Here is a 22,122-nt window from a genome sequence, read left to right as displayed (position 1 = left end):
TATGAGAAAAGCAGAGAAGGTGAAAGAGGCCCAACTAAGAAGCCATTGCAGGCACGGCTTAAGAGAAGGCAAGGGCTAATGCAGTATGTTGAAGATGGACCTGGAAAAGTGAGTGTGAATTCAAGACAGGTGGTCCAGCTACAGTCTGCAGACTTGCACAAATCAACAGAAACGGGTTCATTCAAAGTCAATGCTAGCATTTGATTCTAAGGACTTAGGAGAATGGTACACCCAATAAAAGATAAATGAAGGACAGAAGGAATTGGTTTTAGAGGACAACAACTATCCATTTGGGTTTTTTTTTTATTGTTTACTTACTTATTTTGAGAGAGAGAGAGAGAGAGAGAGCCCATGCACGCAAGAGCAAGGAAGAGAGAGAATCCCAAGCAGGCTCCATGCTGTTAGCACAGAGCCTGACTTGAGGTTCCATCTCACAAACCATGAGATCATGACCTGAGCTGAAATCAAGAGTCAGATGCTTAACCAGCTTAGCCACCCAGGTACCCCTATCCATTTGATTTTATATAAATCAAGTTTAAAGTGCCCATGAAATATCCACATGATGGGAAATGGAGTCAATGCCTGGGGCGTAGGTAAAAATAAGAGCAATACCCTTGACCCCAAACTGATTTTCCTCTCTCTTGCCAGGATAGGAAGCTTTGCATAGCACCATGTGGGTAGCAAGAAAGGAAAGTACCAGACAGCCTGGGACTGGATAACAGTGGTGATGGATACAGCAGCAGTCGAGGCAGGAAGGGAGAGCTAGGGCGACACAGCCTCACACATGCAGGGCTGTGGCAAGGTCTTGCAGGAGGGACATTTAATGCTGTCTATACCTGCACAATATGCTAAGATTGAGGAAAGGCTGTTGGTCTCAAGGTTAGAAGACGAGCTGAGATTTTAGAGGGAAACCATGGAGAAGGGTGGAGACATGAGCCAGCTTGGAGGTGAGAGGGCAGAGGCTCTGAACATCAGTGGCATGTTAGGAGGCTGTGAGCGGAGGGGGGTGGGGGTGGAGGAGAGTTGTTTGGGATGCTTGAGACCTGAGTGTTTGCCGGCCATGGAAAAGCACATGTTTAAGGGTGAGCTGATGAAAGGAAGAGAGGGGGATAGTGGGAGGAACACAGGTGCTGGAGGCCGTGGGATTCATAGCACAAGTGGTGGCATTTATAGTCTTTCACATCTAAGCAGAGGAAGAAAGGGGAAATTTTCTGACCAGTAGTGCCACAGAGAAGAGAAGATAAGGAAGCCCAGATCAGGTGACCCCAATCTTGTCTGAAAGCGGTTGGTGATGCCATCAACTAAAGAGGATGTTGAAGACTGAGAAAAGGTAGAAGTTCAGACTGTTTCCACAAGGATCTGAGAAATGAGGGTAAAAGGTTGGAGTGGCAGCTGAGGCCAGGCCTTGTGTGGGCCTTACTCTCATGAATGCTGGCAGTCCAGGAGGGGCGCAAGTGGTCAGGGAGGCCACCCAGGCTTGGAACTGGGCAGCAGAGTGGCTTCCATGCCAGCCCCACAATGTTCAGAAGGAGGTCAGAGGCCTGGGACACTGAGAGAGAAGAGGGAACGGATGCAAGTGACCACACAGCACTCCTCGGGGCAGGTCAGGAGAGAAGGTGCTGAAGGACAGGTTGAGGGCAGATCAAAGAAGGGGAAGTTCAGATGTGGAAGATGAAGTTTTTTGTTTTTGTTTTTTATAATTTAACTTTATTTTTTATTTTTTAAAATTTACATCCAAATTAGTTTATAGTGAAGCAATGATTTCAGGAGTAGATTCATTAATGCCCCTTACCCATTTAGCCCTTTCCCCCTCCCACAACCCCTCCAGCAACCCTCAGTTTGTTCTCCATATTTATGAGTCTCTTTTGTCCCCCTCCCTGTTTTTATATGATTTTTGTTTCCCTTCCCTTATGTTCATCTGTTTTGTCTCTTAAAATCCTCATATGAGTGAAGTCATATGATTTTTGTCTTTCTCTGACTGACTAATTTCACTTAGCATAATACCCTTCAGTTCCATCCACGTAGTTGCAAATGGCAAGATTTCCTTCTTTTTGATTGCCGAGTAATTCTCTGTTGTATATATATACCACATCTTCTTTATCCATTCATCCATCGACGGACATTTGGGCTCTTTCCATACTTAGGCTATTGTGGATAGTGCTGCTATAAACATGGGGGTGCATGTGTCCCTTCAAAACAGCACACCTGTATCCCATGGATAGATGCCTGGTTGTGTAATTACTGGGTCATAGGCTAGTTCTATTTTTAGTTTTTTGAGGAACCTCCACACTGTTTTCCAGAGTGGCTGCACCAGTTTGCATTCCCACCAGCAGTGCAAAAGAGATCCTCTTTCTCCGCATCCTCGCCAACATCTGTTGTTGCCTGAGTTGTTCATGTTAGCCATTCTGACAGGTGTAAGGTGGTATCTCATTGTGGTTTTGATTTGTATTTCCCTGATGATGAGTAATGTTGAGCATTTTTTCATGTGTCAGTTGGCCGTCTGGATATCTTCTTTGGAGAAGTGTCTATTCAAGTCTTTTGCCCATTTCTTCACTGGATTATTTGTTTTTTGGGTGTTGAGTTTGATAAGTTCTTTGTAGATTTTGGATACTAACCCTTTATCTGATATGTCATTTGCAAACATCTTCTCCCATTCTGTCAGTTGCCTTTTAGTTTTGCTGATGGTTTCCTTCGCTGTGCAGAAGCTTTTTATTTTGATGAGGTCCCAGTAGTTCATTTTTGCTTTTGTTTCCCTTGCCTCCAGAGACATGTTGAGTAAGAAATTGCTGCGGGCAAGATCAAAGAGGTTTTTGCCTGCTTTCTCCTCGAGGATTTTGATGGCTTCCTGTCTTACATTGAGGTCTTTCATCCATTTCGAGTTTATTTTTGTGTATGGTGTAAGAAAGTGGCCCAGGTTCATTCTTCTGCATGTCGCTGTCCAGTTTTCCCAGCACCACTTGCTGAAGAGACTGTCTTTATTCCATTGGCTAGTCTTTCCTGCTTTGTCAAAGATTAGTTGCCCATACGTTTGTGGGTCCATTTCTGGGTTCTCTATTCTGTTCCATTGATCTGAGTGTCTGTTCTTGTGCCAATACCATACTGTCTTGATGATTACAGCTTTCTAGTATAGCTTGAAGTCTGGGATTGTGATGCCTCCTGCTTTGGTTTTCTTTTTCAAGATTGCTTTGGCTATTTGGGGTCTTTTCTGGTTCCATACAAATTTTAGGATTATTTGCTCTAGCTCTGTGAAGAATGCTGGTGTTACTTTGATAGGGATTGCACTGAATATGTAGATTACTTTGGGGAGTATTGACATTTTAACAATATTTGTTCTTCCTATCCAGGAGCATGGAATCTTTTTCCATTTCTTTGTGTCTTCTTCAGTTTCTTTCATAAGCTTTCTATAGTTTTCAGTGTATAGATTTTTCACCTCTTTGGTTAGATTTATTCCTAAGTATTTTATGGGTTTTGGTGCAACTGTAAATGGGATCGATTCCTTGATTTCTCTGTCACTTCATTGTTGGTGTATAGGAATGCAACCGATTTCTGTGCATTGAGTTTATATCCTGCAACTTTGCTGAATTCATGAATCAGTTCTAGCAGTTTTTTGGTGGAATCTTTTATGTTTTCCATACAGAGTATCATGTCATCTGTGAAGAGTGAAAGTTTGACCTCCTCTTGGCCGATTTGGATGCCTTTTATTTCTTTGTGTTGTCTGGTTGCAGAGGCTAAGACTTCCAATACTATGTTGAATAACAGTGGCGAGAGTGGACATCCCTGTCTTGTTCCTGACCTTAGAGGGAAAGCTCTCAGTTTTTCCCCGTTGAAGATGACATTAGCGTTGGGTCATTCATATATGGCTTTTATGATCTCAAGGTATGATCCTTCTATCCCTACTTTCTTGAGGGTTTTTATCAAGAAAGGATACTGTATTTTGTCAAATGCTTTCTCTGCATCTATTGAGAGGATCATATGGTTCTTGTCCTTTCTTTTACTGATGTGATGAGTCACGTTAATTGTTTTGCGGATATTGAACCCGCCCTGCATCCCAGGTATAAATCCCACTTGGTCGTGGTGGGTGATTTTTTTAATGTATTGTTGGATCCAGTTGGCTGATACCTTGTTGAGGATTTTTGCATCCACGTTCATCAGGGAAATTGGTCTATAGTTCTCTTTTTTAGTGTGGTCTCTATCTGGTTTTGGAATCAAGGTAATGCTGACTTCATAGAAAGACTTTGGAAGTTTTCCTTCCATTTCTATTTTTTGGAACAGTTTCAAGAGAATAGGTATTAACTCTTAAATGTTTGGTAGAATTCCCCTGGAAAGCCATCTGGTCCTGGACTCTTGTTTTTGGCAGATTTTTCATTACTAATTTGATTTCCTTACTGGTTATGGGTCTGTTTAAATTTTCTATTTCTTCCTGTTTTAGTTTTGGTAGTGTATATGTTTCTAGGAATTTGTCCATTTCTTCCAGATTGCCCGTTTTATTGGCATATAATTGCTCATAATATTCTCTTATTATTGTTTTTATTTCTGTTGTGTTGGTTGTGATTTCTCTTTCATTCTTGATTTTACTTATTTGGGTCCTTTCCTTTTTTTTCCTTGACCAAACTGGCTAGTGGTTTATCAATTTTGTTAATTCTTTCAAAGAACCAGCTTCTGGTTTCATTGATCTGTTCTACTGTTTTTTTTTTTTCTTTTGGTTTCGATAGCCTTAATTTCTGCTCTAATCTTTATTATTTCCTGTCTTCTGCTGGTTTTGGGTTTTATTTGCTGTTCTTTTTCCAGCTCCTTAAGGCGTAAGGTTAGGTTGTGTATCTGAGCTCTTTCTTCCTTCTTTAGGAAGGCCTGTTTTTTGTTTTTTGTTTTTTGTTTTTTTAATGAAAACTTTTAAGCACACAGGAGAGAATAGCAAAACCCCCATCCTTGCCCACAGATTGAGTAAGTAGTTCAAGGCTGAGCATGTGTCAGAGATGTGCAAGACCCTCACCAGCGGCCAGTGACAGGGATAAAGGATGCATCTGCTAAATGTTGAATGATTACCATGATGCATAGGTTTTTGGTACTTTCTCCCTGGCAAGGAAGGAGGATGGGTTTGGAGTAGGTGACAGGAATAAAAACAGAGGGGTGACAGAACTGCATGCAGTTCTGGAGTTGTGAACTCCAGAAGGAACTTGGTAATGATGGCAAGGGCAAGGGGGTGGGGCAGTCTGCAGCAGCATGACTGTGGAGAAATGACCAAATCCATGTTGTCTGTTTTTTTAAGCAGATAAAGAATACTCATCCTTGGAGAGGATATTGAGGGACTCGGTTTCACGCGGGAAGCTAGTTTTGACCTACTTTGGGGAAAGCAGAGTTTGGTTAATGGAGGGTATTCTGTCTGTAACAGGAGGGACAAGGTAGAGCTAATGGGCCTGTGGGGAGGAGGAATATGTGTTGTGCACAATGATAGAGATTATGGAGCCCAAGGGGATGTGTTACTTACTGTTTGTGTATGCATTGGGCACCTCTGAGGTCCTCATGGTGAAACAGAAGAAACAGAATGCTTTTCAGATCCTGAAGCTAAAGATGAAGTAGCTTGTGCATTAATTCATAAACACTGTGTCCTTTATGTATTAGTTCCTTGGGGACAATTAAAACCATCTCATCAGGTGAGGGTTAGGAACTAAAATAGTGTCCTGTTTAATCTTAGGATAAACTTTGTTATTGACATTTTGATAATCTTGTGTTAGACATACTTAGTCTTCCATTGAGGAATCTAAGAACTGGAGTTTTTTTCTGATTAGGCCCCATAATGCTCTTGTCCAGAGTTCCCTAGAATATTTGTTAATAATTTCCGTTGTTCCAGCAGTGCTTTTAGGCATCACAGTCTTGGCAAATATAGAATATGTTACATACTATTATAGTCCTGGGCTAATGTCTCTACATATCTCTTTACCTTTTAAAATATTTCTTTGGCGGGGGTGGGGTGGGGCGTCTGGGTGGCTCAGTCATTTAAGCATCCGACTCTTGATTTCAGCTCAGGTCATGATCTCACAGTTTGTGAGTTTGAGCCCTACATCAGACTCTGTGCTTACAGTGAAGAGCCTTCTTTGGATCCTCTGTCTCCCTCTCTCTGCCCCTCCCCAACTCATGCTCACTCTCTCTCTCAAAAATAAATAAACGTTAAAAAAATGTAAATATTTCTTTGGTGACATATAGGCTAATTGCCTCCACAGTTCCTGCAGGATATCCTTTTTAAGTCCTGACTTTTTATAAAAATGTAACAATACCCCAGTAAGTTAGTGACCCCTGCTTTTGTATAAAGGTGATGTCTGAAAAGCATACAGATTTATAGATATGCTTACAAGGGCGTGCATTTGAGAATCTTCTTAGGGCCAGGTATTGTGCCAAGTGCTTCCCTTACATTATATCATTTAGTTCTCACAATGATGTCATGGACCCAGTAGCATAGCTATTCCTGTTTTATTATTTTTTTAATGGGCATCAGAAATGTTGAGTGACTTTCCAAGGAAGGGGCACACAGTGAGTGGTACAATCAGGTACAGTCATGATCTTGCCCATATGTCACATTGTCATTCAGTAACGCACTGCAATATGAGTATGATTACTCACATTTTTTCGTAGATGAGGAAAGCGACACACTTGTGACTAGGAAGAATGTTAGAAATGTAAAAACAACTGCTTAGACTTCATAGGGTTTTCCCTCACTGCTTGGAGCTCTTTAGCATTATATCATCAACTGTTCGTCTGTGGATGAAAAATGTCTAAATGTCATTTAATTTTCATATAGCAAAGAATAAAAGCTAAAAGATTTTTAAATATTGGTAATACAAATGAGAAATAGATGTTTGCATTTCTATATTAAATATAAGAGTTCTGGTGAATACTTTCTTCTACTTGCCGCTTCAGAACTAACACAGCAGTTAGAACCCAAAGTAAACTTATTGAGCACATAGTCACTGCTCTTTAAGTTGCCAACTGGCACAGTTGTAGCCATTGAGACATTTCTAGTTTTTTTTCAGCTTCAATTAGGTTTAAATATTTATTTCACTTAGTTTTTCAAAGAATTGTCATTAAGTAAGAATGGTGGGACTGTGGTCATTCGTAGATTAACTAGGGAGCATTTATGTCTTCATTATGGTGTGTTCTCAAATAAGTACATCATTACTCTTTGTGTAACAGAATTTAAAGTCAACCCTGGTTAATTTTTTTTATAACGTATAGACTGAAGTTGCTTTCCGGGAAGGATGAGTCAATTTCTTGAGTGGATGCTAATACAAGTTCACACGTCTGTGTGCCGTGTGTTATGCTCTCCTGTTGGCACACAGTTCTTTGGCAGTTTGCCTTTTGAGCATGTCATCAACTTCTAACAACAGTTATGTTCTCAAAAGGCTGGAGAGAGAGGAATTGAAAAGAAAGGCAGAGGAGGAAAGGCTTCGCCTAGAAGAGGAAGCCCGTAAGCAGGAGGAGGAAAAGAAACGTCAGGAAGAGGAAGAAAAAAGAAAGGCAGAAGTGGAGGCTAAGAGGAAGGCTAAGGAGGAGCTGTTGTTAAAAGAAGAGCAAGAAAAGGAAAAACAAGAAAAAGAAAAGCAAGAAAAAGCCATGATTGAAAAGCAGGTATAGTATAAGTCTTCATATGGACTCTCCTCAAGAGCTTTAGTTAATATTAGGTAAAATTAGTTAAATTTGAATGATTCATAATGTTTGCTTGAAGTTTTCTCTTAAACTAACTGGGCCGGTTATTAAATATGAGTTACTGTGGGCAATAAAAGTGAAGTTTGTAATGTTTGCTGTATGTCAGTTCACATTCCCCAGAAGGAAGATCCTGGGATGAGAATTTGGGTGCCAGGAGTTTATTTGGGAGAAGATCCCAGCAAGCTGGTAGGAGAGTGAGAGGAAAGCCAGTATAAGTGTACTGATGAGTGGCTTACTGTGGACCACTGGGAGCTAATGCCTTTGGGACTCTCTCAGAGACTGTGGAATATGCCTTAGAATTGTCTCTCTGAGGGGTGAGGAAACTGGATTGTTTATCTGCCAACTTCTATCTCTCATGGTTGAAGGTCACTCCTTGGGTAATTAACTTTCTGAAACACCTAGCCATGTGCACATGGCCAGAGACTACCCTCAGACACAGAAAAACCTTGGCAGGCAGTATGGAAACTGTCTGCAGGTAATTTGCATGGTGAACCCAGAGTATATGAGTGAGGCCCAGCCGTGTCTACTACATCATAGAGCAGGCTGTGTAAATCCACACTGAATATTGGAACAACATCTACTTTGAGGTAGCTGATAAGGTAGAAGAACACATGCATATCCCAGGGAATCCCACTACAGTGTTTTCTCAGCTTAGTAAAGTTTATGCCTTGGTTTACCTATTTCTATCAGAAGGAAGCAGCAGAAGCGAAGGCCCAGGAGGCAGCTAAACAGATGCGTCTAGAAAGAGAACAGATCATGCTGCAGATTGAGCAGGAGCGCCTGGAGAGGAAGAAGGTAAGGGCTCAGGATCAGGAGGAGTTAGGGTGAGGCAGGAACAGGAAATAAATCCAGTTCTGTTCTGCAGTTGTTGGGTAGAGTGATCTTAGAATTGTCTAATTAGGTCAAGTTTGTTGATAGTGCTGTTCACATCTTCTGTATCTTTGTTGGTTTTCTGTCATCTTGTTCTCTTAGTAACTGAGAGAAGAGTGTTAAAAGTTCTCTCTGTGATTATGGATTTATCCATTTCTCCTTCCAGTTCTATCAACTTTTGTTTTAAACATTTTGAAGCTCTACTGTTAGGTGAATACATATTTCAGATTATTAAATTCTCCTGTTAAATTGACCCTTTTATCATTAATGTATCTCTATCTCCATTAATAATTGTATTAAAGTCCACTTTGTCAGACTTTTTTTTTCCACTTTGTCAGCCTTTTTATGTTCACTGTCTGCATCGTAAATATTTTTCCATCCTTTTACTTTGAACCTATGTGTTTCCTTACAAGAATGTCTCTTGTAAACAGCATAAAGTTAAGACTTGTTATTTGAATCCAGTTTGATGGTATTTGGCTTTTCATTGGGGTGCTTTTGTCCATTTACATTTAATGTAATTAGGGATAAAGTTGGGTTTAAGGAGGCTGATTATAAATAAAGCTCCATTCCTGTGGTGTCCTAGATCCAGCCTAAGCTTTGTACTGAATTAGGTCTGGGAGCTAGGAGACCAATCTCTGGCATCCCCTCATGACCTGCACCTCACCCTCACTTTCTCTAGGGTGATCCTCTAGAATGGCAGGTAGTGATTTGTTGTTTTTAGGTAACCTAAGGAGAGGAAGGAAAAAGGTGGGATATAAACTGAATGTCGATTCCAAATACTAGTTCACTTTTCAAGCATTTGACCTTGTCCATAGGGCAGAGGTGTGTATCTGCAAAACCAATGGAAACCTTTCTGTACTCATTATCCTCTCCTGACGTTTCTCTCTTACGAGTTTTCTGAGATATGTAAAATCGCATTTAGACCCAGCTGCTTTTATGTTTATTTGGTATTATAGTCCTCTTACCTGGTCCTTTTTGGTTTCCAGAGAATAGATGAAATCATGAAGAGAACAAGGAAGAGTGATGTGTCTCCAGAAGTGAAGGTAGGTGTTCAGAGTGCCATTTTGATAGTTTATGGACTGAGGAGAAAAGAATGGCACAGTATGTTCAGTGGAATTGTAGGTCTTGGAGAGGAACAGCCAGAAAAAATGAACTCTTCCTGCTTTGTTCGTGGCTAGATTAAGGAGGCTACAGGTACTTGGATGGAAAGAGGAGTCTAAGAGAGGAGTTTCAGAGACAGGGTGGTAATAAAAAATTTGAGAAGTTGGGTTGTGGATGCAGAGAGAGGCACAGTAGTCCATGAATAAAAAAGAAAATGGTGACATATTGATAAGGGAAATACAGTTAACTTGTAATAAGCCCAGAAGATTCAAAGAATTAGCATGGAATAGGCAGATGGTTCAGCACAGTTCTGAATATCCTTTGATGCTTTTCAAAAGTTCTTGTCTTTGTATGTAAAGTCATCCTTCCCTCTGTTTTTAGAAAGAAGACCCAAAAGTAGAGCTTCACTTGCCTGTGTATGTGGAAAATAAGACAAAACCAGTTGTCCCGAACAAAATAGGTGAGTGTGAGGGCTGGTTCTTGGGTTCTTCCTTTCAGCAGGTGAGGGCTCAAAGCACTTCCTGCGGGGATGAGCACCCGTGGGTCTTAAGAGCATTGTTCCTGTAAGGGTGCTGTGTAGTTTTCCTCCTGGGGGAGTCTCCATCTCCAGTACAGGTCTGTCAGGTCCATTCAGAAAGCTCTGGGATCCTCGGTTACTTTAATAGTCCCAGCACAGGAAGCTGGCCATCTGCAGTCCCATGCTAGTTTCCAGGGAGGTTAACAGCTGATCAGGTTCTATTCAGAACCGATTCTGCTATTCTACAGTGGTTTCTCCTGTCTTCCAGACAGGAGAGCTGGATAGTCCAGCTCTTCTCTCTCATGTATACTTAAAACTCATTAGATGTGAGGGGCACCTGAGTGGCTCAGTTGGTTGACTGTCCCAACTCTTGATTCAGGCTCAAGTCATGATCCCAGGGTCATGGGATCAAGCCCCACATCAGACTCTTCACTGAGTGTGGAGCCCGCTTGGGATTCTCATTCATGCTCTCTCTCTTTCTGTGCTCTTCCTCCCTCTCCCTCCCTCCCTCTGTCTCTCTCTCTCTCTCTCAAAGAAAACCCCTCCTTAGATGTGAATATATCATGGCAGCCAAAGTCAGAAAGGCATGTCCATCTCAGAGGTACTCTACATTTCTCCTTTGCCTTGGGTCCCAAGAAAATGCTACACAGAGCCTGGGGACCTGCACAGTATATGACACCAAGCCTCCTGGGTGGGTCATGAGCCCTGCACAGACACTGATGATGTCATTTGTCTTCTTTTCTCTCTGAAGCTGATGACATCGGGTTCTTTTTGCAAAAGGATGTTGGACTGTTGGTAAAGCAGAGGATTAAATTAATTGTCTCAATATATATTCCCCTGCTATTTCATTGTTCTGGTATTTTATGATTAACAGAATGACTTTTTGTTCTCAATCAGAAATAAATGGGTTGAACACCTGCCAGGAAGTTAATGGTGTGGGGCGTACTGCCCCAGAAACTTTTCCTCGAGACGTTTTCTCTAATGGGCTTAAACCAGTTGGGGGACTTGTTCATCTAGACACCCTTGATGGGAAATCAAACAGCCTGGATGACTCAACTGAAGAAGTTCAGTCTATGGATGTGAGGTAAGCTGGTTTATTTTGCATGTGAGCCTCATCTCTTCTGCAAACACCTCCACTACCTCTTTGTTGATTTTTTCATCTTTTACATACCTAAATCAACTAAAGGAGGTTTGATTGCCATTCACAAAAGCTATCAGTGGTGTATTAGTGTGTTGGGTCAGGTTCTTTAGAAGTAGAGCCTGAGACAGGTATTCTAAGGCATGGGATTTATCGGGAAAGAGTTCTCACAAGCAAGTGGAGGGTGGGAAGGAGTATGAAGCAGGGGAAGTCGCTAAGCAAGGATTCTGTTTTAGCTGGTCCTATGGGAGCTCTGGAGGATGAATTTCCACTAGAGGGTGGTCTGATTAAGGGAGGCGGCCTTCGTGCCACTCTACCCATCAGCCATTGAGTGTGGTCACCCAAGGTAGGGATGCAGTTATAACTTCTGTGGGCATAGGACTCCTGTCAGCCAAAGGCAGTTGTCCAGAGAAAGGGTGGCAGCTATGAGCTATTAGCAGCCAGCTCTCTGTGCAGCTGGGAGACGGATGCGCCTACACATCAATGGGGTCTGAGTGGGGCACCAACAGGACTCACTGTGTCCAGTGTCTTATGTTTAAGTAGTCTTGTCATTGGAGACTTGATAAAAGATCTAATCTGATTCCAGATACTAAAATCTTAAACAATTCACCTGACAAATTAATCTCAGACAAAAGGCAAATTCAGTTAGCATGTGGTTGAGACAGAGACACTGAAACAGAGAGCCTTGGACAGGGCAGTTGGAGTGGGGGCAGCTACCTGAGCCAGGAGGCAGTGACAGTGTTTTACAAAAGTTCTGCCAGAGCTCCAAGTGGCCAGAGGTTAACCTTTTCTCCTTGGCTGTGAATTCTCAGCTTTCTCTTTGGGGGTGGGGTCTGGGGAGGAGGGTCTTTCCTAGGGCACAGTGATTGTAAATGTCCTAGCTTGTGCACCCTGGCCTTAAGCCAGATATGTACAAACCCAGGGTCCAGCACCCCATCACCAGTAGAGCAAATTCTATGGAGACAACCCTTGCCTCCATTGCTGTCCGTCTCCTTAGGCCCTAGGGTGAAACAGCAGAGGCATCTTAAACATTAACACAGCATCTCTCCCCCTCCCCGTGTTGAACCTACCTCTACTTATTCCTTATGTCTCTGGGTGTGGGGAAGATGATAAGACACAGCATCAGCCAGGGTTCAAGAAAGTGAAGGGGCTCAGTGTGTACTCCGAGTTCTCCTGTGGTCACCTCTGCATTTAAAGAAAGGTGACTCTTGGAGGTTGCACCCAAGCTTGTAGCATTTTCTCCTCCTCACGATCTGACCAGCTGTTGAAGGCCAGGGAATGGAGGTGAGGCAAGGTGGAGATAGGGTGGGTGCTTCTGCTAATGGGGCAGTTTGTCCAGGCTCCAGCCACCACAAGTGGTGTTAGGTCTTCTACTGCCTCATAACTAGGTTGAGTGTGAGGGAAATGGATTTTCTCAGTTTCTTCAGTTCAGCTGGTTTTTGTAGATTCTTCTCTCAGATCTTATCAAGGAAGAAAAGAACAGACAAACTTGGCAGCAACCTTACTCTGGCTATTAAGAAAGACTCCCAGTGTCAGGACCTCACATCCCAGCCCACCTCATCTGAGCTAGGCCTGTGGTTGACACAGCTATGAAACTCCTTCCATCTCTAGGTTGAAGAGAGAGAGAGCGCCACACCCACTGGGCAGGAGCTAGATAAGTCAGGGTAGAGTGGGGCCTCACTTTAGAGAGGGAGCATGGGAGAGATTTGCTCTGCAGGTGACTGGGTGCATGGTGGGGTCCTTCTTAACAATGGCCCCCACCTAAACTGAACATTTACTGAAGGCTGCACAGACTTCCTCAGTATGATCACGTCATGCTCACAGGAACCCCGATAGGGAGAAATGATTGTTCATCTCGTTGTACAGCAGTGGAAACTGCGGCTGGCAGGGAGCAAAAACAGCTTGTCCAAGATAGCACTGCTAAAGAGAAACGGCACCAGGAACCCTGGTGCTGATTAGGGCCCTTCCTCAGCTCTGTTTTAACTTCTAACGTTTGCTTTCTGTTTGGGTTTCCCATTTTGAAGGTTTTGGAAGTGGTTGGCTTCTCTGCAGTAGAGTGCTGGTACCTGTGGTTTTTATTTTCTTTCTTCCTGTGGGCAGTGTGAGCTTGGCCTTCACAGCCCTGCCCAGTCCACTTCCCTTGTTTTTCCTTGGGAGGGGGGCTTCTATCTCTCAATGTCTCAGATTTGAAATAACTTGTGTTTTTTATAGTGTGTTTCACACCAGCTTTGTCTCTAAATCCATCTTCTCTCGAAAAGTAGTGTAACAGAATATTGTAAATAGAATTAATTTTCATATTTTTCTCTGCCTCCCTCCTTCACTGTCCCTCCCTTCCCCCCATCCCAGTCCTGTTTCAAAGGAAGAGCTTATCTCCATCCCAGAATTTTCACCAGTAAGTGAAATGATTCCTGGGGTGTCTCTGGACCAAAATGGAACTGGTAATGCCCGAGCACTTCAAGATCTCCTAGATTTCACTGGCCCGCCCATGTACCCCAAGCGATCCAGTGAAAATCTCAGCCTGGATGACTGTAATAAAAACTTGATTGAAGGATTTAACAGTCCTGGCCAAGAAAATACTCTGAACACCTTCTGTTGACAAATACATCTCTTTAATGAAAGGTACAGTCCGGTCCTTTGATTATAGTCTAAATTTATACCTCTCCAAGTGGGGTTTGTAAAGATGGGATAAACATCACTCAGTGTCCTGAATGGTCAGTTTTATTTGAAAAATACAAATGTGAATATGAATACAGGTATCACTCATTTTTCAAAACTTAACATTATGCCAAATGTAGTTTATGAAAGACCTGCATTACTACCTGTTTGCATTAACTGAAAGTAGTGCAAAGAGATTTTTCACTTTTACAAAAAAAAGGCAAAATGCAAAAACAGCCTTCAGTGTTTGTCTTGGAGTGAGCTGTTCGAGAGGCAGCATGCACCCTGCACGGGGACAGTGGCTCCGTCAAACTCCTTCCTGAGAGCTGCACTCAGCATTCAGCCGCCATAGCTTTGCACTGTGTCTGCGAACATCTGTGCTTTCTCTCATATTATTTTGCACATCCATTAGCAAGATACATCCTAAGGTAAAAGAAAAGCCTAAGAGGTTATTTTGGGGGTCTGGGAACACTCAAAAATTTTTCCATATGAGTTAGTAGTAATTAATTGCTTCTTCACCTTGCGGCATTTCTGCTTACAAAAGGTTTCATAGGAACATTCTTTCAGATGGGAGGAAACCTGTATATGGTATATATTGCAGCGCACACAATAATTGAGATGGATTTCAAGTGAATCCTTTGTATGAGAGTCTTCAGTGCCACACCCCTCCATGCCCACCCTGCTGTTGGGGGTGTGTGGGTGGGTGTGTGGTGTGTGTGTTGAGAAGCACTGCTACAAGCTTGACCAACCATCTATCTGGAGTAGCACCATTTTTAGAGGCAAAGAGAATACCGTAATAGTGGTACAAGGTGGTATTAATAAAGTGAATTTCTCCCCTAGTTTTACTCAATGACATTCCACATTCTATCTGCAGTCATTCATATATAATGATGAGCATTGGGTCAAATGATTTGCTGTTCTCTTGACCCATTCTGGAATCTTTGCAAGCAAACATCTATTCTTGGATCACACTGAGGGAGTGGGCAGATGGAGAGCTGAAGTTTGTGTCCTGAAGGTTTTGTTCCCCACCTTTGGCCTTTTTTCTTGTCGAAGTGGGTTATAAACACTCTGCGTTTGTGTAATTTAGTTATACACACCTTACATTGGATTTACTTCAGTTTGGGGCTTGTTTTTTAATTAACGAAAACATAATTAGAATCTATCATCAAATCCTTTCGTAAGTTAATTCCAGTTGTCCTCCCACTTTAGACTTTGAAAACATTTTTATATTCTCAGCATTCTCTCACTTCGTTTCTTATGAGGCTCCACTCCTATAACACAGCTTCGATGCCTGATATGACTTAGTCCAATCTTTCTCTTTCTCAAATGAGGAAACACAGGCTGACTGGCTGACCCAGTCAGAAGAGCACACGACTGTTGATCGTGGGGTTGTGAGTTCAAGCCCCACGTTGTGCATAGAGCCTATTTTAAAAAAGTAAAGTCTATTTTGGGGCACCTGGGTGGCTCAGTTGGAGGAGCATGTGACTCTCGATCTCGGAGTCATGAGTTCAAGCCCCACAGTGGGTGCAGAGATTACTTAAATAAATAAAATCAAAATGAGGACACAGGTTGGGGAGGGCACATGGCCAAAGGTCACTGTATTTTGCATACATCTTCCTGTGCTCAGCTATCAGCTGTAGATAGTGCATCTTAAGAGTTCACTTCTCTCGGTTCTTAGGAAAGCACTTGTGGCCCTTTGACACGTAAAAGGGAATGTATGACAGGTAACATTTAGAATAAACTGTGTCAGTATTATGCTCAGTGAAATAACTCAGTCGGAAAAAGACAAATACCATATGATGTCACTCACATGTGAAATTTAAGAAACAAAACAAATGAGCAAGGAGGAGAAAAAGGGACAAACCAAGAAACAGACTCTGAACTATAGGGAATAAACTGATGGTTACCAGAGGGGAAAGCAGGGGTCGGTGGAGATGGGGGAAATAGGGTATGGGGATTATGGAGTGCACCGGTTCTGATGGGCACCGAGTGATGTATGGAAGTTTTGAGTCACTATATTGTACACCTGAAACTAATATAACACTGTACGTTAACTGAATTAAAAACTTAAAATCAAGGATAGGATACAAGTGAACATAAATAAGCATGTGTTTTGTTGTTTGTTTTGACTGCATTTGGCTTCTTAAAATAAGTTCTGGGGGCGCCTGGGTGGCGCAGTCGGTTAAGCGTCCGACTTCAGCCAGGTCACGATCTCGCGGTCCGTGAGTTCGAGCCCCGCGTCGGGCTCTGGGCTGATGGCTCAGAGCCTGGAGCCTGTTTCCGATTCTGTGTCTCCCTCTCTCTCTGCACCTCCCCCATTCATGCTCTGTCTCTCTCTGTCCCAAAAATAAATAAATGTTGAAAAAAAAATTAAAAAAAAAAAATAATAAGTTCTGCACTGAAATCTTAAAATGTGTTGGTTTTTGTTGTCACAGTGGCTAGGGGCAGCAATACCATTTGGAAAGCAGAGCTTGGGACATTAAGTATCCTGCAGAAAATTTGGCCACCTAATAGAATAGTCCCACCCAAAATGCTGAGGCTCTTCCATTGAAAGATACTGCTATATAATTATCAAGAAGGTAGAAAGTTCCAGACAGAGTGATCATTTTAGTGAGAAAGAATAGGTACAATGTGGTCTCTTCATTCATCTCATCTGGTTTTGTTTTTGGATTGACACAGGTGGTGTTTGGAGAACCCATGAAGCTGCTGGTAGTCAAATCCAAGCTGCTGGTCCTCTGAAGAAGCTTCTGTTGTCCTAAATCACTGGATTCCAAATTATTAGATGAAAATGTAACTGTATCCCTAGTTAGTATGTCAAACACTGGCCACTCTTGGTAGAAACCACTCTTGGTCGAAACCTTGAAACATTGGCCTTGTTGGGCTTTAGCAAAGTTTCATGTTACAGTTCTATTTATGAGCTTCAGCTGCTGATAAAGTGCTTCCTATACTACTTTATTATCATAGTGATCCTCTGAATAACCCAGGTGATTCTGTGTTGGAAATTCACCTTATAACCATTCTTATTCCCAAAGTTGGAGTACATAAACATTTAGATGTCTTTTCCTGTAAATATTCTAGACATTGACTCAAACTCTACTTAAACTTACAATGAACTTGGGCTGCTTATCTCCCTGTCTGTGTTTAGAAGAAATTCCAGAGGGTTTTCCCCCTTTCTGTGGTTTATTTGTTGGAAGTTACTATCAAGCTGTTTCTTATTATTAAGCTTAGCCACCTGCAAAATGCGTTGCCCCATATTACTCCTTGGGGGGCTGACAGAATAATATTGTCTGGTTGATTAAGAAAACTATTAAGCAATGTGGAATGATTTCTGTTCACGTATGCATTTTATTATAGACTTGGGCACCTGAATCTAGCAAGGATCTTGTCATTGTTACCCCTTAAAATATCCAAGCCATCGAGTAGCTTTTGGACTGAAGGAAGCTTGAATGATTTGTGGGGCTCATGCACAGGTGGTTGGTTTTCATGTTGTTGCTATCGTTTTTCTCTTGGACCTTGGGGCCCTTGTTTGTTTGCTCCTGTGTTTGCTCAACTCTAATGAAACCAGGCTCAAATGAAAATGATAGTTCTCTGGAACAAGGGGGCCCTGAACTGGACCCAACATGTCATTTTAACAGACCAACATAAAAATATCTGAACAAGGGACAATGACACTAGAATGTATACTTCATGTGTTTTATGCCATATAATGTGTTTTCTTAATTTTGTTTCTTGTGGTGAAATGTGACTTTCAGATTAAAATGACCTCCTTTGAAACTGTTTTTTGTTTGAAAACTTCTTTGAAACTCTTGTACAGTAAAGAGTTTGGAAAAGATCCATAATTCTGACTGAGGTTTGCAACCAGGAGATAAAAAGAAGTCTCAATAATAATCTTGTTCATGTGCTTTTAAAACCAGCTACAGTTTAAGACTTTATCAGTTATGGAAACTGTGTATGTTTGTGTATGTGTATATATTAAATAAAATACATGCCTCCAATAATGCAGTGCCATTGATCTTGAATATCAGGGGAAATCCCTTTTATGACAAGCACACAGAAAATGATAGCATGGCCTGACTTTCAAAAAATGCCTCACCATCTTTCTTAGTTTTATTTTGCTAAATGTTTGTTTTGTTGTGATCTGTTGTGCCTCATAGCACCATTGTGACCATGGTGATGCCTCATGTGCATGATGTGTTCATTGTGTTTAATGTGAAATACATTTTCATTGAAGAATCTGATGGCTTGCTAGTGTTTTGTTTGTTTCTGTAGGCTCAATGAAGAAATGTGCTGAAACCAAATCAGATTTTCTGAAACCTATGTGGAGAAAACCCAAAAATCCTGCGTAGGTGTCCTTTCCCTGTCAAACTCATTAAAATTTCTCTGTTGTCAGTTCCAAGCACAGCCAGCTGTAGAAATAAGCTTAAGTGATGAGCTGTCCCTAGGAAATGATGAACTTCGAAGTACAGTAAAGTTGATGTACTTTCATACCACTGATATGAGGGAATTCTAGCTAGCTAAGATGCGGCTTAGTGTAACCTATGAAAACTTTCCACATAGCAATATGGCATTTAAACAGAATTATATTGGGTATGGTGACCTTTATTTTCCAGTAAGCTAGAACCGGACCAGCCTTTTTTTTTTTTTTTTTTTTTTTTTTGTATCTAATTCACGGCTTTTATACAGGCTGAGAGACAATACCAGCCAAGACCAGGAGCCAGAAAGGCATATTGGAATGGGAATGTTGGAACCCTCATGGTAACTTTCTGGGCTGCCGTCTCTGAAGCCAGGGATCCAGTCAACACAGCTCTCCTCAGCTCTGCTGACAGAGCCTCTGTTAAGTGCACAGGAGTATCTGTCCTAACTCTTTCTGTATGCTGGCCTATGACCGTGGCATTACAAGTAGCTTCTGTCTTCATGAGCTCTGGCCACAGGATCAGAGTGGTTGCCAGGCACTCCTAAGAGCAATTTTTTGTGAACATTCTGAATTTTTCTTCATATGTACAGGTTTTCTGTTAATCACATGCTTTGTAAACTAAATTTGGAAAGCCAGTGTAAGGAACTGTTTTGTTTCTAAACATGCATTGAGGCTCCGTTACTTTGGAGCACAACAGAGTGACCTCCATCTCCACTCTTGAGTATTGTTCAAGAAAGACAATTATGTAAGAAAATAGCATGAGAACTCTTAACAATAGAAAAGAGGAGCCTTACAGATAGTCTTTGGGCGGGGAGGGGGGCGGCAAAAAGAAACAAGTGAAAAACTCATTCTTAGAATATTTTCACAGGTGAGCCAACTACTAAAGAAAAATCAGTAGTTTTCTTACACATTAACAATAAACAGGAAGTCGACCCCCACAAACCCCAGAAAGTTTGTAGAATAAGCTAAATCTAAAACTTGATCAGGGGACATTACATGTAAATGGAAAGACATGTCATGTCACTAGATGGGAAAATCTGTATGTGCGAAGTAGACATAGTAGGTGGCCCTCACATTTGTGCAGTATTGTAAATCAAATTGAGTCCCAGTCAGTGGAATTTCTGTTTTGCAACTTGTAAACATAATTGTATAGTACATGTAACAGAGTGAACACAGAGCTAAGAAACTTACAAAATGAGCTTTTAAAAATGGAGAATTTCCCTGAGCAAATAGCTAAATATATGATAAAACTTCCAGAACTAAAACAATGTAGTCTGATAAATACAATTTGGAATAGAAAATAGAGATCAGTGATAGACCCAAGAGACTAAGAATGTAATGTATGATGGGATGGGGGTGGATTATTTCATCCTATACAGAGATAGCATGTGATTTGGTGTCTCCTGAGGGTCAACTGAATTTAGCATCTCTGATAGGATGTGAATAAGGGCCCATATAATGAGGAAATTATAATGAGCAGGGTCCAAGGTGTGGGTACCAATTTTGGTTCAAAGTTTAATTCAGTGGAACTTTTAGACACAAGGCTTGGTATGATCCTCTAAAGATCTTGAATTGATACCCTCCCCTCACCTCAGGATTTGCCAGGATCTCAGGAGGTGAGAAGCAGTGGCCTCTACTTGCCATGGTTTAAGCTTCTGCAGGAATGGACCTTAAGAGTCAACATGGCCTCAGTTCCTGCTGTATGCGATGGTCTTAAGACTGCTCCAGGCTATGAGGTAGGTAGGAGAGGGTTACTTCCTTGAGACACACAGCTGGAATTTGACAGATCTGGGGTTGACTCCAGGGCCTCAGGTTCGGTACCCTCGCGAGAGCTAACAGGTTCTTCTGCCCCTGAGAGCAGCAGAAGTGTTTTTGTTGGAGCAGGTGCTTATAGCTGAGAAGGGCCAGAACCTCCATGGGGAATCCTAGTTTTGGGTGTGCTTTTATTAAAAAATGAACTGTCAACATATTGTTCACATACTATAAAAATATCCCTCTTTTATACAACTCTGTCTTTGATTTGTTCACAAAGTTGTGCAACCATCACCACTAATTTTCATTTGTGCTTTTGCAGCGTTTCTTATCCATCCATCCACTCAAAGCAGGAGAGCTTGGCTATATTATTAGTTCACGTCCTCATTGTACCTAGAAGCAAGAACATGGGATTTGAAAGTACTATTCCCTGAACCATTCACTTCCCCATATTCCTGTCCCAACAGGCCAAATTAGTGTGGTGTTTCTGTAACCTGATCTATGTGGGCTGTTTTGTGTTGTTTCGCATTCTCTGTGCATAAATATTGGATCAAATGCCAAATACAGGCTCACTTATCAGATGCCCAGTATGGACCTTATAGAGGTCGATGAGAAACATGGATTGGGTGAAATTTGAAAATCATGAACCTTTGTTGTTGTTGTTATGTGTTGTTTTTTGGAGAGAGAGCGTGAGCAGGGGAGAGGGACAGAGGGAGAGAGAGAGCGAGAGAGAATCCCAAGCAGGTTCAGCATGGAGCCCCAACACAGAACTCAATCCCACATTGCAGGGATCATGACCTGAGCCAAAATCAAGTCAGAAGCTCAACCAACTGAGCCACCCAGGTGCCCCCCAAATCATGAACCTTTTGTGCTCGCTTTGGCAACACATATACCAAATCATGAACCTTTGAAGATAGGCCTTTTAACAGTGGCCATCAAATCTAGTGGGTGTGGGGTGGCTCTACTTGCTCTTGTGTTTCCAGGACAGATGGCCCATTTTCGGGGAGAAATGATTTTCTTTTTTGACCCTAAGATCCAGGTCAGGGTCCAAGACAGTGGGCACTCCTTGAATGGTGGAAAGAAATCACCCCTTCTACAGCCCAGAGTCTGAGGGGCACCTTGCAAAAGGCCAAGGAAGCTGGTAGGCTTCAGATGATGTCACACCCAGAGAATTCACCCCCCACCCCTCCCTTCAGCTGTGCAGTAAATAGAAGCTTCTGTGAGGCAGTAAGGAAATGCCAAAGTTTAATCCTTCCAATAGGCTTCGAGGGATGGTTGATGTTAGGGAAAAGGTCTAAAGTGACCAGACTTCTGGACTACCAAGATAGTATTAAGGCAAGCTTTCCCCATGTCCACTTATCTCAGGAAATGCAAAATTCGAGGAATAGAGTCCCAAGGAATTAAACCTTTGTGTAAAGTAACTTTCAAATTAGAGGCAACAGCCCTCTCTTGACTGTACTTGTCTTTTAATCACATTTCTCTAGCAGTGTGTGCAAGCTCATCTCTGAAACAACCAAAAAGTTGTCAACAAAGAAGTGAGAGCTAAGAAGGAGCTAGGTCATGCATGCACAGTAGACATATGGAGAGCTTGTTGGATTGAATGTGGTCCCCACAGTGGGATGCAAAGGTTGTTTTAGAACAAATGGAATCTTACTGGTACCACTGGAAGGAAAGGATACATTTCATTTGCTCAGTGGACCTGACCTTTGGAAGGGTTCTCAGGGGTCACTCCTGTGCAGTGACAACCCTGATGGCTGGTAAGAGGTATTCATTGTTCATTGATGGTACGAAATTATCCAGAACAAGGAAATAAGGCCAAAAGATAACTGCATGCCCTTTCAAAGACCTGCAAGAGCATGGTCTTAACACAGCAGCCCAAGGGCTGCTGAGTTTCAGGGAATATAGCTTTCTATTGCTGACCATGTGATCTGAACTAAGACACAGTCTCTGGAGTTTTTCACTTGTAGACAGAGTTGC

At 42.0% G+C, this 22,122-nt stretch overlaps 1 protein-coding gene across 15 annotated transcripts in view; it reads left to right on the top strand.

The window, feature by feature from the left end:
* Positions 1-18,212, top strand: part of MAP7D2 (MAP7 domain containing 2) — a 106,665-nt gene extending 88,453 nt beyond the window's left edge. For 14 of the 15 annotated variants that reach the window (XM_045470958.1, XM_045470957.1, XM_045470956.1 and 11 more), the window contains 7 exons: positions 7,395-7,620; positions 8,389-8,493; positions 9,555-9,611; positions 10,051-10,129; positions 11,084-11,270; positions 13,671-13,943; positions 16,659-18,212. In XM_045470958.1, the coding sequence (XP_045326914.1) occupies positions 7,395-7,620; positions 8,389-8,493; positions 9,555-9,611; positions 10,051-10,129; positions 11,084-11,270; positions 13,671-13,920 (904 nt within the window). In that variant the 3' untranslated portion in view covers positions 13,921-13,943; positions 16,659-18,212. Of the gene's footprint in view, positions 1-7,394; positions 7,621-8,388; positions 8,494-9,554; positions 9,612-10,050; positions 10,130-10,721; positions 10,904-11,083; positions 11,271-13,670; positions 13,944-16,658 lie in introns of those variants that run through there. The other variant, XM_045470969.1, reaches the window with a different exon arrangement.
* The last annotated feature ends 3,910 nt before the right edge of the window (positions 18,213-22,122 follow it).

This window comes from Leopardus geoffroyi, chromosome X (genome assembly GCF_018350155.1).
Source record: "Leopardus geoffroyi isolate Oge1 chromosome X, O.geoffroyi_Oge1_pat1.0, whole genome shotgun sequence".
Taxonomy (NCBI): Eukaryota; Metazoa; Chordata; class Mammalia; order Carnivora; family Felidae; genus Leopardus; species Leopardus geoffroyi.
Note: the sequence above shows the minus strand (reverse complement) of the source record. Positions and strands in the feature narration are given on the sequence as shown.